Source organism: Eucyclogobius newberryi, unplaced genomic scaffold (assembly GCF_026437365.1).
Source record: "Eucyclogobius newberryi isolate DKJ021-1_F unplaced genomic scaffold, fEucNew1.0.hap1 SCAF_2, whole genome shotgun sequence".
NCBI classification, from domain to species: domain Eukaryota; kingdom Metazoa; phylum Chordata; class Actinopteri; order Gobiiformes; family Gobiidae; genus Eucyclogobius; species Eucyclogobius newberryi.
Genome location: NW_027315834.1, coordinates 45810995 through 45832736, shown reverse-complemented (window position 1 = coordinate 45832736; position 21742 = coordinate 45810995). Strand labels below are relative to the sequence as shown.

Sequence of the window (21742 nt, the reverse complement as noted above, 5' to 3'; positions counted from 1 at the left end):
GGTCTGGGTTTAGGTCCGGGTTCATGTCCAGGTTCAGGTCCGGGTTAAGTTCCTGGTTCAGGTCCGGGTTCTTGTCCGGGTCGAGGCCCGGGGTCAGGTCCGGGTTCAGGTCTGGGTTCTACAGCTGGTGCTCTTTGCTTGTTTGCCCCCTCTGTAGTTCCAGGCGTTCTCTCAGCCCAGCTCTAGGTCTAGTCCGGGTTCAGGTCCGGGTTCAGATCCAGGTTCAATTCCAGGTTCAGGTTCAGGTTCAGGTCCAGGTCCAGGTCCAGATTCAGGTTCAGGTTCAGGTTCAGGTTCAGGTTCAGGTTCAGGTCCCGGTTGAGGTCCAGGTTCAGATCCCGGTTCAGGTCCGGGTTCAGGTCCGGGTTCAGGTCCGGGTTCAGGTCCTGGTTCAGGTCCGGGTTCAAGTCCAGGTTCAGGTCCGGGTTCAGGTCCGGGTTCAGGTCAAGGTTCAGATCCTGGTTCAGGTCTGGGTTCAGGTCCGGGTTCAGGTCCAGGTTCAATTCCAGGTTCAGGTTCAGGTCCAGGTTCAGGTTCAGGTTCAGGTTCAGATCCAGGTTCAATTCCAGGTTCAGGTCCAGGTTCAGATCCAGGTTCAGGTTCAGGTTTAGGTCCAGGTTCAAGTCCGGGTTCAGGTCCTGGTTCAGGTCCGGGTTCAGGTCCGGGTTCAGGTCCAGGTTCAGGTCTGGGTTCAGGTCCAGGTTCAGGTCTAGGTTCAGGTCTGGGTTCAGGTCCAGGTTCAGGTCCAGGTCCAGGTTCAGGTCCGGGTTCTACAGCTGGTGCTCTTTGCTTGTTTGCTCCCTCTGTAGTTCCAGGCGTTCTCTCAGCCCAGAGACATGATGAACATGATGAACCCCAGATCCAGGCCGTGTCCTTCAGACCTGATCCAGCTGGAGACACCTTCAGCTGCACAAGTCCTGTTTGGAAGTCCAAGTCCACTGTGAGGACATGTCCCCCCAGCACCGTGAGACTGGAGCCCAGCGCCTTGTGTGACCCCTGTGTGTCGTGTTCTAGAGAGACAGAGCGAGACGTGAACCCTGTGGTCAGTGCCATCCTCAGGGATCCACTGGACCACGACGTCCCAGTCCTGGACTTCAGCCTGAACCACCACCTGTACCAGGACCAGGAGCCTTTTGATGAAGACGTGTTCAGGGGCTTCAGCTCTGGAGGCTTCAGTGAGCACAATGAAACATGAATGAAACACGACTGAAACATGAATGAAACATGAATGAAACACGACTGAAACATGAATGAAGCATGAATGAAACATGAATGAAACACGACTGAAACATGAATGAAACATGAATGAAACACGACTGAAACATGAATGAAGCATGAATGAAACATGAATGAAACATGAATGAAACACGACTGAAACACGACTGAACATGAATGAAACATGAATGAAACACGACTGAAACATGAATGAAACATGAATGAAACACGACTGAAACATGAATGAAGCATGAATTAAACACGACTGAAACATGAATGAAGCATGAATTAAACATGAATGAAACATGACTGAAACATGAATGAAGCATGAATGAAACACGACTGAAACATGAATGAAGCATGAATTAAACACGACTGAAACATGAATGAAGCATGAATTAAACATGAATGAAACATGAATGAAACACGACTGAACATGAATGAAACATGAATGAAACACGACTGAAGCATGAATGAAGCATGAATGAAACATGAATGAAACACGACTGAAGCATGAATGAAACATGAATGAAACATGACTGAAACATGAATGAAGCATGAATGAAACATGAATGAAACATGAATGAAACACGACTGAAGCATGAATGAAGCATGAATGAAACATGAATGAAACATGAATGAAACATGAATGAAACATGAATGAAACACGACTGAAACATGAATGAAGCATGAATGAAACATGAATGAAACATGAATGAAACACGACTGAAGCATGAATGAAACATTAATGAAACATGAATGAAACATGAATGAAACACGACTGAAGCATGAATGAAACATGAATGAAACATGAATGAAACATGAATGAAACATGAATGAAACACGACTGAAGCATGAATGAAGCATTAATGAAACATGACTGAAACATGACTGAAGCATGAATGAAACATGAATGAAACACGAACGAAACACGAACGAAACACGAACGAAACATGAACGAAACACGAACGAAACACGAACGAAACACGAACGAAACACGAACGAAACACGAACGACACACGAACGAAACATGAATGAAACATGAATGAAGCATGAATGAAACATGAATGAAACATGACTGAAGCATGAATGAAGCATTAATGAAACATGACTGAAGCATGAATGAAGCATGAATGAAACATGAATGAAACACGACTGAAGCATGAATGAAACATGACTGAAGCATGAATGAAACATGAATGAAACATGAATGAAACATGAATGAAACACGACTGAAACACGACTGAAGCATGAATGAAACATGAATGAAACATGAATGAAACATGAATGAAACATGAATGAAACACGACTGAAACACGACTGAAGCATGAATGAAACATGAATGAAACATGAATGAAACACGACTGAAGCATGAATGAAACATGAATGAAACATAACTGAAGCATGAATGAAACATGAATGAAACATGACTGAAGCATGAATGAAACATGAATGAAACATGAATGAAACATGAATGAAACACGACTGAACATGAATGAAGCATGAATGAAACACGACTGAAACACGCCTGAAGCATGAATGAAGCATGAATGAAACACGACTGAAACACGCCTGAAGCATGAATGAAACATGACTGAAACACGAACGTAACACGAACGAAACACGAACGTAACACGAACGAAACACGAACGTAACAGGAATGAAACACGAATGAAACACGAACGAAACACGAACGAAACACAAACAACACACGAACGAAACACGAACGTAACACGAACGAAACACGAACGAAACACGAATGAAACACGAACAAAACATGAACGAAACACGAACGAAACACGAATGAAACACGAACAAAACATGAACGAAACACGAACAAAACATGAACGAAACATGAATGAAGCATGAATGAAACACGACTGAAACATGAATGAAGCATGAATTAAACACGACTGAAACATGAATGAAGCATGAATTAAACATGAATGAAACATGACTGAAACATGAATGAAACATGAATGAAACACGACTGAAGCATGAATGAAACATGAATGAAACATGAATGAAACATGAATGAAACATGAATGAAGCATGAATGAAACATGAATGAAACACGACTGAAGCATGAATGAAACATGAATGAAACATGACTGAAACATGAATGAAGCATGAATGAAACATGAATGAAACATGAATGAAACACGACTGAAGCATGAATGAAACATGAATGAAACATGACTGAAACATGAATGAAGCATGAATGAAACATGAATGAAACATGAATGAAACATGACTGAAACATGAATGAAGCATGAATGAAACATGAATGAAACATGAATGAAACACGACTGAAGCATGAATGAAGCATGAATGAAACATGAATGAAACATGAATGAAACATGAATGAAACATGAATGAAACACGACTGAAACATGAATGAAGCATGAATGAAACATGAATGAAACATGAATGAAACACGACTGAAGCATGAATGAAACATTAATGAAACATGAATGAAACATGAATGAAACACGACTGAAGCATGAATGAAACATGAATGAAACATGAATGAAACATGAATGAAACATGAATGAAACACGACTGAAGCATGAATGAAGCATTAATGAAACATGACTGAAACATGACTGAAGCATGAATGAAACATGAATGAAACACGAACGAAACACGAACGAAACACGAACGAAACATGAACGAAACACGAACGAAACACGAACGAAACACGAACGAAACACGAACGAAACACGAACGACACACGAACGAAACATGAATGAAACATGAATGAAGCATGAATGAAACATGAATGAAACATGACTGAAGCATGAATGAAGCATTAATGAAACATGACTGAAGCATGAATGAAGCATGAATGAAACATGAATGAAACACGACTGAAGCATGAATGAAACATGACTGAAGCATGAATGAAACATGAATGAAACATGAATGAAACATGAATGAAACACGACTGAAACACGACTGAAGCATGAATGAAACATGAATGAAACATGAATGAAACATGAATGAAACATGAATGAAACACGACTGAAACACGACTGAAGCATGAATGAAACATGAATGAAACATGAATGAAACACGACTGAAACACGACTGAAGCACGACTGAAGCATGAATGAAACATGAATGAAACATGAATGAAACACGACTGAAACACGACTGAAGCATGAATGAAACATGAATGAAACATGAATGAAACACGACTGAAGCATGAATGAAACATGAATGAAACATGAATGAAACATGAATGAAACATGAATGAAACACGACTGAACATGAATGAAGCATGAATGAAACACGACTGAAACACGCCTGAAGCATGAATGAAGCATGAATGAAACACGACTGAAACACGCCTGAAGCATGAATGAAACATGACTGAAACACGAACGTAACACGAACGAAACACGAACGTAACACGAACGAAACACGAACGTAACACGAACGAAACACAAACAACACACGAACGAAACACGAACGTAACACGAACGAAACACGAACGAAACACGAATGAAACACGAACAAAACATGAACGAAACACGAACGAAACACGACTGAAACACGGACAATAGAAGCACACAAATAGAAGAAGTCAGTATTGGGTTTGTTGTGGTCACAGTGTCTCAAGAGGACGAGAGTGAGAAGATCCACCTCACTGACCTGTTCCAGCCCCTAAAGCCACAGTACGTGTCACACAAGGGTTAATGACTTTTACTACATTTGAACACAGAGTACTAACTGCTCTTTTCTTTACCAGGATGGTCCCTGAAACCATGTGCCGTGAGGTAAGTGTACGACTACTAATGTTTGTTTACCTCATTATACTTTTATTATGCAGTAAATAAAAGGATGAGACTCTATATAGGTTATTTTATGACTTGGTTTATGGATTTTTAAATGAAATATATTGAACAGGCTGACAAAATATAAATATAATTTCAATTTCAGAAGATTTTTTCTTCTTAAAACACAATTTCTACGAATAAATGGATAACTTTTCACCGTCTAGCAAATACAAAAATGTAATAATTATCATAGAAAAATATCAAACTAAAGAAAACCTTGGAATATGGACAAAACAACGATAATTGTATATGGAAATCATTTGTGGCTCATATGACCACTAAAGCCCGCGTTAATACCGCTTTTTATATTTCCATCCATCCATCCATTTTCTACCGCTTGTTCCCTTTCGGAGTCGCGGGTGACTGGAGCCTATCCCAGTGACTTCGGGCCTTAGGCGGGGTACACCCTGGACAGTGGCCAACTTGTCGCAGCTTTTTATATTTCATTTAATACTATTTTACGTTGTCGGCGGTACTTTTTTTTATATTGTAGAAATCAATAGTAATTAATAGTAGTAAAGTAATACAATAACCGCGGCCTTAGAGCTCAATATCGCCATCGACCTTAAAAGAAAGATCTCTAGTTTGTATCAAAAGCTTTTTCTAACGTTTGTGTTTTCTTTTCCCTCGAGCTCTCGTCAAGTGCCAACACGAGCTTTTGTGAGTTTTATTTTCTGAATTATATATAAATATGTGTATTGAGATTGTGATGGTTGAAGTGAAGTACCATTTGTTTGTCTTAAAGTTTGTCCAGGAAACAGCAGCGGCCTGTATTCCCCACAATGCTTCACTTCAGACTCCAGCGAGGACGTAAGCGGACAATACACAGCATCTAATATAGAATATAATATAATATACACGCAATACACAGCATCTAATATATCCTATAATATAATATACACACAATACACAGCATCTAGAATATAGTATAATATACACGCAATACACAGCATCATATATAAAAAAAAAAAGTTTAATATATGGGAATGGGAAGTGCATTTCATTTTGATTATATTTTTTGGTCCTAAGTTATATTAAACTACAACATAGATAATGTAGATTGTCTTATATTTCACTGTAAGAAGCAGCAGATTGATCCGAGGTGCCTCATTTCAACCTTTCTAACACATTTGCACTTCTCACAAATCCTCTGTCACGTCACTATTGTCACAGTTTTAGATCAGTTTCTTCAGACACAGTGAAGCGGGTGATTCCGTAACCATAGCGACCCACACGACTCTTCTTTAAGTTTGAAAAGATGTTTAATCATGATAATAAGACCAATAATGAGGGGGAAAGTTAAGCACCCCAGCTTTAAATGTGTTTCTGTGTCTGCCACTGTTGTCATGGCGACACAAACATTCCCTTGCAATTCTAGTGATGGTTTGATTTAGGTTTACGTGTTTAAAACGACTGTAATAAACCTTTAGCCGTAGTTTGGACCTGGAAGAGTCCTGTTCTTGACCCGCTTCAGAACTGTGCACTTCAGTTAATGGAATAATCACAACTAATTGATTATTAAAATGACTTATAACTAATTTGGTCCATTCACAAAGTCAAAAAACACGCCAAGAGCTGAGATAAAAAATTCATCAAATTCAGTGTATTTGATGAAAACTCTCCCCAGGATCCTGACTCCAGCTCTGACTCTTGCTTTCTAAATAACTAATAGATTACTCAAAATAATAATTGCTGGACACTAATCGTGACTAGTCGACTATAAACAATAATCCTAGTCGTATAATTCAAAAAAGACGTAAATGATTGCTAATCTAGAGGCCTTCAGACACATTATTTCAACCTTTCTTCTGTTCAAAATGTGTTTAAAAAGTCTCAACATCAAATAGAACGGATTAATTGGAGTGAACGAGTTAATCATTACTCATTAGCCTTATTCGAGAAGCCAATGTTTTCGACCGTAGAACTCTCTGTGAAGTTTTAGAACAGCTTTTTAAAGTTGATTTTGTTTTTCAGGAGGAAGAACGCTGTGCTCAGGCCAGTTTGAAGAGTTCCTCATCTCCAGAATCCAACCTGAGATCACCGGGGAGATCTCTGGAGTCTTTGGAGCACCTGTGCCCATTCCCACCGCTCAAACGCAGACTCAAAATCCGAGAACCTACCACGGACAACAATCATCAGAGCACCACCCGATCCACCCCCGAATCCACTCCCGAGTTCCTCCGATCTGCGGCTCAAAGGCGATGCCTCGAGTGCTTGAACAAACGCATCCGAACGCGTGAAGCGGGAACGCAAACGGAAAACACCTCGCGAGATACTGCGGTTCAGTGCAGTCTGACGCCCGTCCAGTCAGCGCAGCGTTCGTCCACAAGGGGGCAGACTGAACACACCAATGACAGGCAGAGACCGGCGTGGATCCTGTCGCCGGGGAAACCAGCAGAGGAGTGGGGAGCAGAGGAATACTGGAGCAGGATGATGCTGGGGGAGAAGAGCCACGGAGGAGAACACGGTGCGTTTGAAATGAGATATATACAGCATGTCATTCATTAATTATGTGAACTTAATCGTCATCATGCACCAAACAATCTGCCCCTTTTTCCCATATTTATTTATTTTCTCTCGTTTACTGTTTTAGACCTGGTTTAGACCTGGTTTAGACCTGGTTTGAGTCCTGTTTTAGACCTGTTTTAGACCTGGTTTAGTCCTGTTTTAGAACTGTTTTAGACCTGGTTTAGTCCGGTTTAGTCCAGTTTTAGACTTGTTTTAGACCTGGTTTAGTCCGGTTTTAGAGCTGTTTTAGACCTGTTTCAGACCTGTTTCAGACCTGTTTCAGACCTGTTTTAGACCTGGTTTAGTCCTATTTTAGACCTGTTTTAGACCTGGTTTAGTTCTGGTTTAGTCCTGGTTTAGACCTGGTTTAGTCCTGTTTTAGACCTGTTTTTGTCCTGTTTTAGACCTGTTTTAGACCTGGTTTAGTCCTGGTTTAGTCCTGGTTTAGTCCTGGTTTAGACCTGTTTTAGACCTGTTTTAGACCCGGTTTAAACCCGGTTTTGACCCAGTTTAGACCTGGTTTAGTCCTGGTTTAGACCTGGTTTAGTCCTGTTTTAGACCTGTTTTTGTCCTGTTTTAGACCTGTTTTAGACCTGGTTTAGTCCTGGTTTAGTCCTGGTTTAGTCCTGGTTTAGACCTGTTTTAGACCTGTTTTAGACCCGGTTTAAACCCGGTTTTGACCCAGTTTAGACCTGGTTTAGTCCTGGTTTAGACCTGGTTTAGACCTGGTTTAGTCCTGTTTCAGACCTGTTTCAGACCTGTTTCAGACCTGTTTTAGACCTGGTTTAGTCCTATTTTAGACCTGTTTTAGACCTGGTTTAGTTCTGGTTTAGTCCTGGTTTAGACCTGGTTTAGACTTGTTTTAGACCCGGTTTAAACCCGGTTTTGACCCAGTTTAGACCTGGTTTAGTCCTGGTTTAGACCTGGTTTAGACCTGGTTTAGACCTGGTTTAGACCTGGTTTAGTCCTGGTTTAGTCCTGGTTTAGTCCTGGTTTGGACCTGCTTTAGCCCTGGTTTAGACCTGGTTTAGTCCTGGCACTGGTTTAGTTCTAGCTTTATTCTGGTTCAGTGCTGGTTTGTTAATGTTCATTGTTTGTCATATTTCAGTTCATTTTTGCAGCAGCTCAAGCTCAAACTGTCAAAAGTGGACAGGACATTTAAAGAACAACGCTGTGTCCGATCTGGAAATAACATATAAAGGTAAGAAAACATTTAAGACGAGGCAAGATAATCATAATAATGTTTACTATGTGGACTATCTTTCCTGTGCGCTTCAATGTCACATCAAGGTTCTGTCATTTGTGTTTTGGAACGCACTACTAAAGTCATGCAAACCTTTAAAACATCTTAGATAATATTTGGCTTTCCGAGCACCATCAGATCTAAACTTCATCAGGTCTAAATTAGCGCTGAACCAGGTTTTAGACAAGAATAAATCATGGGTAAAATAGTTATAATGATGAATCCAAAGGACAGAAACATTAATAACAACATTGTCTCAAACTGCAAAGGGCCAAAGTGGCTTTAAATGTTACAAAGCTGTTATAAAGCTGTTATAAAGCTGTTATAAAGCTGTTATAAAGCTGTTATAAAGCTGTTACAAAGCTGTTTTAACAGCTGTTATAAAGCGGTTATAAAGCGGTTATAAAGCTGTTATAAAGCTGTTATAAAGCAGTTATAAAGCTGTTATAAAGCTGATCCAACTGTTATAAAGCTGTAATAAAGCAGTTATAAAGCAGTTATAAAGCAGTATTAACAGCTGTTATAAAGCGGTTATAAAGCTGTTATAAAGCTGTTATAAAGCTGATCCAACTGTTATAAAGCTGTAATAAAGCTGTTTTAAGTGTTCAAACCCACACTGTAACCCTGGTTTCTTTGCGCTGTAGGTCAGCGGAGTGGAGAAAGACTCAGAAGAACTCCTGCAGACGAAGTGAAAGGAGCCAAAGGAAACGCGGAGGAGGCTCAAACTCTTGAGGGCGTGGCAAACATTCTGCTGCTGCTGAAGCAGGGCCGACACGAGGCCCCATGAGTCACAAGAACACAGTAACGTTCACCTGTTATTTCAATCACATTACTCTACAAACTACTGTATTTATTGGTTCATAACTTATATAACATAACTTATAATAAAGGAGCAAGACGTTTCTATAATTCGGTCTACTTTATTCTTTCCCCATATACTTTGTACATGTCATTTTATACAATATAAAGTCTAGCAAAACTTGTACAACTTGAACAATAGTAATCAGGCTTTACAGCTGTAGAAACACACGGATCACATAGAAAACCACACAGAGCCGAGACGGTGTTTTCCAAAGTGAAACAATCACATCAAATATTTGGTTAAGACATCATTTAGTACACAATCTGCATCATGGAGGAATAAATATATCGACTCTAATAATAACATGTTCAGTACAAAACTATTTCCGTGAGGTTTGAACGCACAACAGAAGTCAAATTCCTGTCAGACATAAACCAGGAAGTAGCGACGGACGAGACAGGATGTAACGAGACCGTCTGACGCTAAAGAAGCACTACCTACTGCAGCTTTCCTGGTGGAGGGCCCTGCCAGCTGCGCGTCTCCATGGCGATAGTGCGCTTTGCCCGGAACGTTCTACAGCGCGGCGTTAAATTGGAGAAACGAGCCCCAGGTCAGTGAAGCGACATTTTAAAACTACCATGAGAACAGTAAAAACGCATGTGATGGAGTCAAATTATGATGGATAAGAGTATATAATAGTCCAATGTCTTCTAATATATATTTTTTTAAGGACCATAAACCGGGACGAGGGGGCCTTTCTACGCTCTCACACCCGGGATGCGTGTCCTTCGTAAATCAACGTCACGTGACCAGAAGAGCATGAGCGAGCGGATGAAACTGTCAGCTGTGAAAAACAATCAGAGAACCTTTTGAATACCGTATTTTTTGGACTATAAGTCGCACCTTTTTTCTTAGTTTTGGCCTGGGTGCGACTTATACTTATATTTATACTTATATACTTATACTCCGGAGTGACTTGTATGTGATATTATTTGTTATTTTCACACTTGCAACCGCATTTCATTCTCCAGTGCAACTTATATGTTTTTTTTTTTTTTGGCTGATGCGACTTATACTCCAGTGTGACTTGTATATGTTTATTTATTTTTTATTTATTTTTTGGCTGGTGCGACTTATACTCCAGTGCGACTTATATATGTTTTTTTTCTTTTCTATTATGCATTTTTTTGGCTGGTGCGACTTATACTCCGGTGCGACTTATAGTCCGGAAAATACGGTAAAATAAAGCACAATAGATGAAGTTTAATGCTGTACTGCGGAACGTTCCGGGCAAAGCGATAACGTCACCGCGGTTGCGGATCTCCACCGGAAAAGACACGTAACGCTCCTTTAACAGATGGAAATACATCAATACAATTTAGCTGTCAAACATAAGATATATTCATTTTTAAAAAAGCAATACATTTGAAATACATAAATAAATAATAATAACAAAATAACACATAAGAAGCACTTATTTACCAAAATGACCTTCTAAATCGACAGTGGTAAAAACAGTTTTTCCTGCTTTTGTAACAACTTATTTGCAGCATTTGGGTTCGAAAACACAATCTATTTACATTGGCTCGGGGAACACTGTGGCCTACGTTTGATTTGACTGCATCGCGGCGAGTGGCAGGAGTGAATACTTTTTGTAAGAGTACTGCGTGGAGTACTCGAGTACGCTGCGGCGGTGCGGTCCTAACAGCATTTTGCTACATAGATCTGATGTGTAAACAGGGTCGTACGGCAGACACAGAAGCCCACACTGCAAACGATTAAACACGTTCAATCACAAACAACTTGATCGGTTCATTGTACATAAGGCTATGGAGGAAGATACACATGAAGCTGCATAAAACCATGTTGAAATAAAGTAAGTAGCGCGTGAGAGAACTGTGCATGAGAAACACAGAATGTACAAAGGCACGTCACAATGCACAGGCACTAATATGTTTAAACGTGTTCTGAATGTGTGGTTTGGGCCGAGAGAAACCGTTCCATTATCACTCTTAACGTGACCGAGATGATTCTGTGGAGGTAGCGTCAAGAAAGTACGTGTCATTGGTACTACATGTGGTACTTCATAGTATTTGACCTCATATTTCAGCACTAAAACATCACATTGATTGAGGACTTTACAAATTAAACTCAAATGATGCTGAATGTGTCTTTGAAAAAACCCAATAGCAAGGTTTTGAGGACGCATACTTACAAGAATACACATAAACGTAAACATGATAAGTGAATATAATTTACTGCGTGTGTGAAATGTTTTTCTCCCCATAATTCTATTGTGCATTATCCTTTTGTGTGATTTTAGCCGTAGAGTTCATTTGTCCTCCATCTGAAATGATGACATCATTCACAAAGTCGTGAACAAAGCCTATGGATATACAGAGCCAGTGCAGTGTTTCTCAAACTGTGTTACGCGTACCACTGGTGGTAAGTAAGCTCCTTCTGGTGGTACGCAATATTGCAATATTTGAGTCAATTTTGTTCACCTTTATGTCCTCTTTGGGTTACTCCTTGCACAAAACTACTTAGATCTTGTCTTAGTCCTTTTTTAGACCTCATTTAGCTCAGATTTGCCCTGGAATGATACTTTAATTAACCAGTTTTGGATCTGGTGGTAGTCGGAAGGCCAAATATTCTTTAGGTGGTACAGAGTGTGAAACGTTTGAGAACCACTGCGTTATACTCACACATTCAGTCAGGTTAGTGCTAAATAGTATGCTCTGGAGGGACGCTCTGCTGTGATTGGTCCTTCAAAGTGACGGCATTTAGGAGCAAAGTTATATTAAGCCACGTTTGACTGACCCCGCCCCCCAAACCAGTTCGCTTTGAACAGCGTCTCATCATAGACTGTACATAGAAGTGGACAACACTAAGCTAACCAGCAGGCTAGCCCACCAGCCCACCAGCCCACCAGCCCACCAGCCCACCAGCCCACCAGCCCACCAGCCCACCAGCCCACCAGCCCACCAGCCCACCAGCCCACCAGCCCACCAGCTCCCAAACAGGAAGTGAACCATTCATTTTCTATGAATACATTGGTCTTCGTAACTGTCGTGAGGCGCAACAGTCTAACATGATCTGTTTTTATTTTATTTTGCTATTATCTTTGTAAATCGTGAATATATCAATAATAACCTGACCAATCAGGTGGCACGCACCAGCTCACGTTAGCAACAGGATTAATTTACATTTAACACTTGTTGCTAAGCGCCTAATCTTATACTATCCAGACAGTATTCATTCAACAGTGCTTTTGCCCCTAAATCAGTATCATATATGTGTAATATATATATATATATATATATATATATATATATATATATATATATATATATATATATATTTCTATGTAAAACATATATATGTATCTGTATCACAGAAGGTTTGTGTGCTGTGTTTTGTGCAACATGTGATCCACTTTACCATCAGTTCACTCTCATTTCAGGTTAATAATGCGAAAGTAAGACATACATTCTTCTGCTAAAACTATGAGACAGATTCCTGAAATTGGCTGAATTGATAGTGAACTAAATATCACTGCGTACTTGTACTTGTGATGAAGAGCCTTGTACTTGTGATGAAGAGCCTTGTACTTGTGATGAAGAGCCTTGTACTTGTGATGATGAAGAGCCTTGTACTTGTGATGAAGAGCCTTGTACTTGTGATGATGAAGAGCCTTGTACTTGTGATGATGAAGAGCCTTGTACTTGTGATGATGAAGAGCCTTGTACTTGTGATGAAGAGCCTTGTACTTGTGATGATGAAGAGCCTTGTACTCGTGACGATGAAGAGCCTTGTACTTGTGATGATGAAGAGCCTTGTACTCGTGACGATGAAGAGCCTTGTACTTGTGATGATGAAGAGCCTTGTACTTGTGATGATGAAGAGCCTTGTACTTGTGATGATGAAGAGCCTTGTACTCGTGACGATGAAGAGCCTTGTACTTGTGATGATGAAGAGCCTTGTACTTGTGATGATGAAGAGCCTTGTACTTGTGATGATGAAGAGCCTTGTACTTGTGATGAAGAGCCTTGTACTTGTGATGATGAAGAGCCTTGTACTTGTGATGATGAAGAGCCTTGTACTTGTGATGATGAAGAGCCTTGTACTTGTGATGATGAAGAGCCTTGTAGTTGTGATGAAGAGCCTTGTACTTGTGATGATGAAGAGCCTTGTACTTGTGATGATGAAGAGCCTTGTACTTGTGATGATGAAGAGCCTTGTACTCGTGACGATGAAGAGCCTTGTACTTGTGATGATGAAGAGCCTTGTACTTGTGATGATGAAGAGCCTTGTACTTGTGATGAAGAGCCTTGTACTTGTGATGATGAAGAGCCTTGTACTTGTGATGATGAGCCTTGTACTTGTGATGATGAAGAGCCTTGTACTTGTGATGAAGAGCCTTGTACTTGTGATGATGAAGAGCCTTGTACTTGTGATGATGAAGAGCCTTGTACTTGTGATGATGAAGAGCCTTGTACTTGTGATGATGAAGAGCCTTGTACTTGTGATGATGAAGAGCCTTGTACTTGTGATGATGAAGAGCCTTGTACTCGTGACGATGAAGAGCCTTGTACTTGTGATGATGAAGAGCCTTGTACTTGTGATGATGAAGAGCCTTGTACTTGTGATGATGAGCCTTGTACTTGTGATGATGAAGAGCCTTGTACTCGTGACGATGAAGAGCCTTGTACTTGTGATGATGAAGAGCCTTGTACTTGTGATGATGAAGAGCCTTGTACTTGTGATGATGAAGAGCCTTGTACTTGTGATGATGAAGAGCCTTGTACTTGTGATGATGAAGAGCCTTGTACTCGTGACGATGAAGAGCCTTGTACTTGTGATGATGAAGAGCCTTGTACTTGTGATGATGAAGAGCCTTGTACTTGTGATGATGAAGAGCCTTGTACTTGTGATGATGAAGAGCCTTGTACTCGTGACGATGAAGAGCCTTGTACTTGTGATGATGAAGAGCCTTGTACTTGTGATGATGAAGAGCCTTGTACTTGTGATGATGAAGAGCCTTGTACTTGTGATGATGAAGAGCCTTGTACTCGTGACGATGAAGAGCCTTGTACTTGTGATGAAGAGCCTTGTACTTGTGATGATGAAGAGCCTTGTACTTGTGATGATGAAGAGCCTTGTACTTGTGATGAGGAAGAGCCTTGTACTTGTGACGATGAAGAGCCTTGTACTTGTGACGATGAAGAGCCTTGTACTTGTGACGATGAAGAGCCTTGTACTCGTGGCGATGAAGAGTCCTAGTCCACGTCAGAGGCGTCGTTGTCGGACAGGTGGTAGTTTGACCCTTTGACCCGGATGTACTCCACCTGCCGCGCCTCGTCTGAATCCGAGACGCCGCACGAACACAGCTGGTTCTCGAACAGCGCCTCGATCTCCTCCAGGCGACGCCCTTTGGTCTCAGGGAGGACGCCGAAGATGAAGACGAGGCCGAGCAGCGCCATGGAGGAGTACAGGAAGAAGACGCCTGAAAGAGAGGAGCAGCAGCAGGTTAGTTTATTATATTAGGCCTCATTTATTCATGCGGCTCAATTACATTCTGAGGAGTTTTGACGATTGAAAAGATCAATATTTAATACTGGATTATGACATAAATGGAAACAGATTGAATCAGTCTGAAAGCCACAGGTAGAACAATCATAACTGAGCTTTGAAAAGTGCATATTGTTTCTTACACATCGTATTATATATTATACAAAACACAACCATTGGCACTTTATAGCCACTTTATGTTTTCTAAAGCAATAATCTAATAAAATGTTAAATCCAAGTCCCGGAATTGAAAAGTGAGGATCTATTAAAATGACAAATATGTGAGTATGAATACGTGCTCCGCCGCTGCACACACACAGGAGAGAGGCATATTCAGAGGTTAAATATTCTCATTGTTGGTTTTGGAGAAATGCAAAATTAAAATACTGAATGAATCCAATCAAAATCAATAAGAAATGCTGCAAAAAGTGCTGATTGAATATGAAATCACACAAACTTGCAGCTGGTCAATGCCAAACGGGTGACCACGCCCACAACGTTCACCTGCACCTTTGATCTCATTTCAAATGCCATGAAGTCGTCTGAATATTGTAATCAGGAGAATCCATACAGATTATGGGTGTGTTTAAATGCTCAAATATCACTGTATCGTGGCTGCTTTATCAATATATCACAATCTTTTTTAGTACATTTTACTTACTTAACAGCACTATAATTGTTTTGTTTAGAGAAAGGAAACTTATTTATGCAATACACATGACATTTTCACTGTTTTGTATTTGATTTTGATCATTTTGTTCGGATCTTTCGGCCCGTAGGCTTCACTGGACAGTGTGAAATTAGATTGATATTCACTGTTTTCATGTTTAAAATGTGTGTTTATTTCACTTTGCGTTTGTGCAACAAAGAAATAAAATGTTTTTAATTCTTTCAAAACTAATTATATATCACAGAATATCGTGTGCGATATATCGATTACTTCATGTATTGTGATATTGTGAGCCATGCTTTGTGTATCGTATCAAACAATACAGAATCATTGTATTGTTTGATACGACAAAAAGGAATATCTTTTTGTTTTATTGACAAAAGATATTCCTTTTTGTCCATAACACGCAGCTTTATCATCAGCACAGTTATTCATAGATACATTGACGTAGCGGAGCTGGGTTTTATAGTAATAATTGCCCAGCTTGAGGCCTCATCGACTGATCTATACTGAACCGTAGGTGCTTCCTGTTGGAGCGAGGCCCCGCTGCTACACCTCGCCGTTCAGAGCCAGGAGCCAGGTTATGTAATCGGACTGACGCGGGGGCGACCCCCTACGCTGCAGCTCCACCGGACTCTCTGTCTGCGGGTGATGAATGAGAGCGGACAGCAGAAAGGATGTGGGGACGAGTCGCTGACAGACTGATTGAGATGACCTAACTCGACTCTTTCGCGCGCCGCCGGTCAAACTGCGGCGAGCGCTCGATGGCTGATCTGACCCTTTCGTCTGGTTTTCACCTGGACGCTTTTGCAGTTTAGAAGCGCACTATGTATTGAACTTATCATGTTTATCTGAGCAGTACTGGCAGTAGTGTATTCTAGGGATGTGCGATACAAATGTCTGATATTTGGATTGCTGCTCCGGCCGATAACGGGAATTCGATTTTAAAATCCATAGCACGGCCCACAACTGTATCTTGGGTTGAAATAGACTCTTAAATTGTTATTATCCTCTCTGGCCAACCGCTCTGAATCAGAATACAATCACACCATTCTGCTCCTCTCGCTCGGTCCACCGGTGTTCCCCAAGGATCCGCTTTGGCACCTCTACTGTTCTTACTTGACACTCATGATCTTCCCTCTGTTTGCAATAATGTCCTCAGTCTGATGTACACACACGGCAATAACATGTCTAAGGTCTCAGAAACGCTCACAATCTCCATGACTCAAGTCTCATCCTGGTGAGAACACTCATGTCTCAAATGAAATACTGTAAAGACAGTTGCCATGGTTTTCATCAAATCCAACAGCTCCCATACTGATCCAGACACATTGTTTCAGGAGAAAGACTGCAGATTGTTCCAGAATACAAATGTGTTGGCATTATAATAGATTCAGGAGAACCAGAGGAGCAGGAGAACCAGAGGAGCAGGAGGACCAGAGGAGCAGGAGAACCAGAGGAGCAGGAGAACCAGAGGAGCAGCAGAACCAGAGGAGCAGGAGGACCAGAGGAGCAGGAGAACCAGAAGAGCAGGAGAACCAGAGGAGCAGGAGGACCAGAGGAGCAGGAGAACCAGAGGAGCAGGAGAACCAGAGGAGCAGGAGGACCAGAGGAGCAGGAGGACCAGAGGAGCAGCAGAACCAGAGGAGCAGGAGGACCAGAGGAGCAGGAGAACCAGAAGAGCAGGAGAACCAGAGGAGCAGGAGAACCAGAGGAGCAGCAGAACCAGAGGAGCTGCAGAACCAGAGGAGCTGCAGAACCAGAGGAGCTGCAGAACCAGAGCAGCAGGAGAACCAGAGGAGCAGGAGAACCAGAGGAGCTGCAGAACCAGAGGAGCAGCAGAACCAGAGGAGCAGGAGAACCAGAGGAGCTGCAGAACCAGAGGAGCTGCAGAACCAGAGCAGCAGGAGAACCAGAGGAGCAGGAGAACCAGAGGAGCTGCAGAACCAGAGGAGCAGCAGAACCAGAGGAGCAGGAGAACCAGAGGAGCTGCAGAACCAGAGGAGCAGGAGAACCAGAGGAGCAGGAGAACCAGAGGAGCTGCAGAACCAGAGGAGCAGCAGAACCAGAGGAGCAGGAGAACCAGAGGAGCTGCAGAACCAGAGGAGCTGCAGAACCAGAGCAGCAGGAGAACCAGAGGAGCAGGAGAACCAGAGGAGCTGCAGAACCAGAGGAGCTGCAGAACCAGAGGAGCTGCAGAACCAGAGGAGCAGGAGAACTAGAGGAGCAGGAGAACCAGAGGAGCAGGAGAACCAGAGGAGCAGGAGGACCAGAGGAGCAGGAGAACCAGAGGAGCAGGAGAACCAGAGGAGCAGGAGAAACAGAAGAGCAGGAGAACCAGAGGAGCAGGAGAACCAGAGGAGCAGGAGGACCAGAGGAGCAGGAGAACCAGAGGAGCAGGAGAACCAGAGGAGCAGGAGAACCAGAGGAGCTGCAGAACCAGAGCAGCAGGAGAACCAGAGGAGCAGGAGAACCAGAGGAGCTGCAGAACCAGAGGAGCTGCAGAACCAGAGGAGCTGCAGAACCAGAGCAGCAGGAGAACCAGAGGAGCTGCAGAACCAGAGGAGCTGCAGAACCAGAGGAGCAGGAGAACTAGAGGAGCAGGAGAACCAGAGGAGCAGGAGAACCAGAGGAGCAGGAGAACCAGAGGAGCTGCAGAACCAGAGGAGCTGCAGAACCAGAGGAGCAGGAGAACTAGAGGAGCAGGAGAACCAGAGGAGCAGGAGAACCAGAGGAGCTGCTGCCTCTGACTGAACCTCACTCTGTCACAAATGCAAACTCAAAATACAGTGAGAAAATGACCAGATCTGTCAAACTCGCTACACCTGCTCTCTGCTGCCCCCTGCAGGCCACTCGCCCTGTACTTGTGTGTCTGTGTGTTGTCCATAGTATCTGCTTGTGTCTGTGTCTGTGTCTGTACCTGCATGATTTGTGTGTCTGTGTCTAATGATGTAAATTGTGTTTATATTTCTAATTTCTATGTAAAATCCTTGCTTGTTGTTTACTCCCTGTTTCAGGCCGTAACAGCTGTCATGGGACGACAGAGGAAAAATAGCCTTTTGGCAAACTTACAGACATTTTTATAAATATGCACTGTCCCTGAAATAAATACATAAATAAAACAAATTAACCTTTCCCTTGAGTAAATATAATGAATAAATAAAACATGTGAAGGTTTCTATGAGCACAGCGGCCTCCATCATCCGTAAATGGAAGAGGGAAGTACCGTGTTTTTTAAAAAATATTTTTAATAAATTCGCAAAGAATTCAAACAACCTTCTGGTACATTCTCGTTATGGGATGTTGTTTGTTGAATTTTGAGGCAAATAATGAATTGAATGAATGTTAGAATGAGGCTGTAACAGAAGAAAACGTGGCCTGTTTAAACCAGTGGTACCGTAGTAGGTGAGGTACTGAGCCAGGTGCAGGAAGGTGAGGGACACCAGCACGTTAAAGGTCCAGTTCACTCCGGCCGCGCAGGCGTTTCCTGTGCTCCTGGCCCACAGCGGGTAGATCTCAGAGTTTATGGTCCACGGCATCGGGCCCATACCTGACCAAAGAGGAGCAGGAGCTATTACACCAGGCTAAAGCTAACTGTCAGTCAATGTACAGAGATATACAGTTTTACAGCTTCTAAGACTGTTATTTAGGTGCTTGAATTATAATGAAGGAAGGAAATGTTAAAATGCCTATGACAGGTTTTTATGATTTTCAAACGTTGACTTTATTTGGTATATTTATACCTGTTGTACATATACATTATAGTTTTACACCAATCGAGCAGGTATTTGTGGAGAAAATGTTTAAAATGCTGTAGAAATGGACAGGAAGTGACATCACACTACGGACACTCATTCCAGTCAAAGGTTATGCATAAATTACACAAAGAAACAACTTTCTAAACATTAATTCAACAAAATAAAGTCGCTCTCACATATTTTTATTGGTCAAATAAAGAATTTTTAAGAATTCCCAGTGTTTTGTGGGTAATTTCCAAGTGTGATGTCATTTATTTCAAACAGGAAGTGGAACCTAAAAAAATGCCATTCTTGGATAACATTTATTATAATTTTTAGTTAAATTCAAAATATATTAATCTTAACTGCGTTTTAGTTCAAGGAGTGGTCCGACCTGTAGGGGGCGCTTTAAATCACTTCTTTAACATAATGTATAACTGTAAAACAATGAGTCAAACAGGGGTTATGATCGCCAATGCGCTGGTAAAATATGTGTCACAGAAAAAGATTAAAAAGCACTCAGTGTTAAAACTGGCAGCGGTTCAGTCCATTTTAATCACGTTCAATATGACTTTGTTGTTTTGAATGAATAGACAGGTTTTGTTAAGGCCAAACAGTTTCAAAACCAATTATCGTTGAGTAAAAGCTATTTCCACCACTCAGGACTTTCCCATTCATTTCATTTCTTTTCTTTTCTATTCTACTTTATTTTATTTTATTCTATTTCATTTCATTTCATTTTATTTTATTCTATTTTATTCTATTTTATTTTATTATTATGTTTTTATTATTATTTTTAAATCATTATTTATTCATTAATTTATGTATTTATTTATGTATTTACTTATTCATTTATTTAATTCATTTATTTTATTCATTTATTTTGTTCTTTATTACCAGGGGCAAACGCGGCCAGGTAGAGCACTAGTCCCAGTAGGACCAGCCACGAGTAGGAGGTGGGGCAGTAGTTGTAGGCCCAGTACGAGTGCTCCTTCATCTGACTCACGTTGGAGCATCTGAAAGAGCAAAGCACACGTGTAAATTAACAAGAACGCACACGGCCATTATCACGTTAAGCATGAGGTCTGTACGGTTTACACTGGCTCACAAACTGCTAAAGTGGGACTTAACCGGGACTAAACTGGGACTAAACTGAGACTAAAACGGAGCTAAACTGGGACTACACTGGGACTAAACTGGGACTAAACCGGGAATAAACTGGGACTAAACCGGGACTAAACCGGGACTAAACTGGGACTAAACTGGGACTAAACTGGGACTAAACCGGGACTTAACCGGGACTAAACTGGGACTAAACTGGGACTAAAACGGAGCTAAACTGGGACTAAACCGGGACTTAACCGGGACTAAACTGGGACTAAACTGAGACTAAAACGGAGCTAAACTGGGACTAAACTGGGACTAAACTGGGACTAAACTGGGACTAAACCGGGACTAAACTGGGACTAAACTGGGACTAAACTGGGACTAAACCGGGACTACACTGGGACTAAACTGGGACTAAACTGGGACTAAACCGGGACTAAACTGGGACTAAACCGGGACTAAACTGGGACTAAACTGGGACTAAACCGGGACTAAACTGGGACTAAACTGGGACTAAACCGGGACTAAACTAGGACTAAACTAGGACTAAACTGGGACTAAACTGGGACTAAACCGGGACTAAACTGGGACTAAACCGGGACTAAACTGGGACTAAACCGGGACTAAACTGGGACTAAACCGGGACTACACTGGGACTAAACTGGGACTCAACCGGGACTACACCGGGACTAAACTGGGACTAAACCGGGACTAAACTGGGACTAAACCGGGACTACAATGGGACTAAACTAGGACTAAACTGGGACTAAACCGGGACTACAATGGGAATAAACTGGGACTAAACTGGGACTAAACTGGGACTAAACTGGGACTAAACCGGGACTACACTGGGACTAAACTAGGACTAAACTGGGACTAAACTGGGACTAAACCGGGACTAAACTGGGACTAAACCGGGACTAAACTGGGACTAAACCGGGACTAAACCGGGACTAAACTGGGACTAAACTGGGACTAAACTGGGACTAAACCGGGACTAAACTGGGACTAAACCGGGACTACACTGGGACTAAACTGGGACTCAAC

At 41.7% G+C, this 21742-nt stretch overlaps 1 protein-coding gene across 1 annotated transcript in view; it reads right to left on the bottom strand.

Annotated features, from left to right (window-relative positions):
• Positions 1-14889: 14889 nt before the first annotated feature.
• LOC140366980 (proton myo-inositol cotransporter-like) overlaps positions 14890-21742 on the bottom strand; it is a 188125-nt gene continuing 181272 nt past the window's right edge. Inside the window, exons 8-10 of the mRNA XM_072453247.1 lie at positions 20486-20604; positions 19249-19401; positions 14890-15116 (exon numbers count right to left, since the gene is read on the bottom strand). Coding sequence (XP_072309348.1) covers positions 14890-15116; positions 19249-19401; positions 20486-20604 — 499 coding nt within the window. The remainder of the gene's footprint in view (positions 15117-19248; positions 19402-20485; positions 20605-21742) is intronic.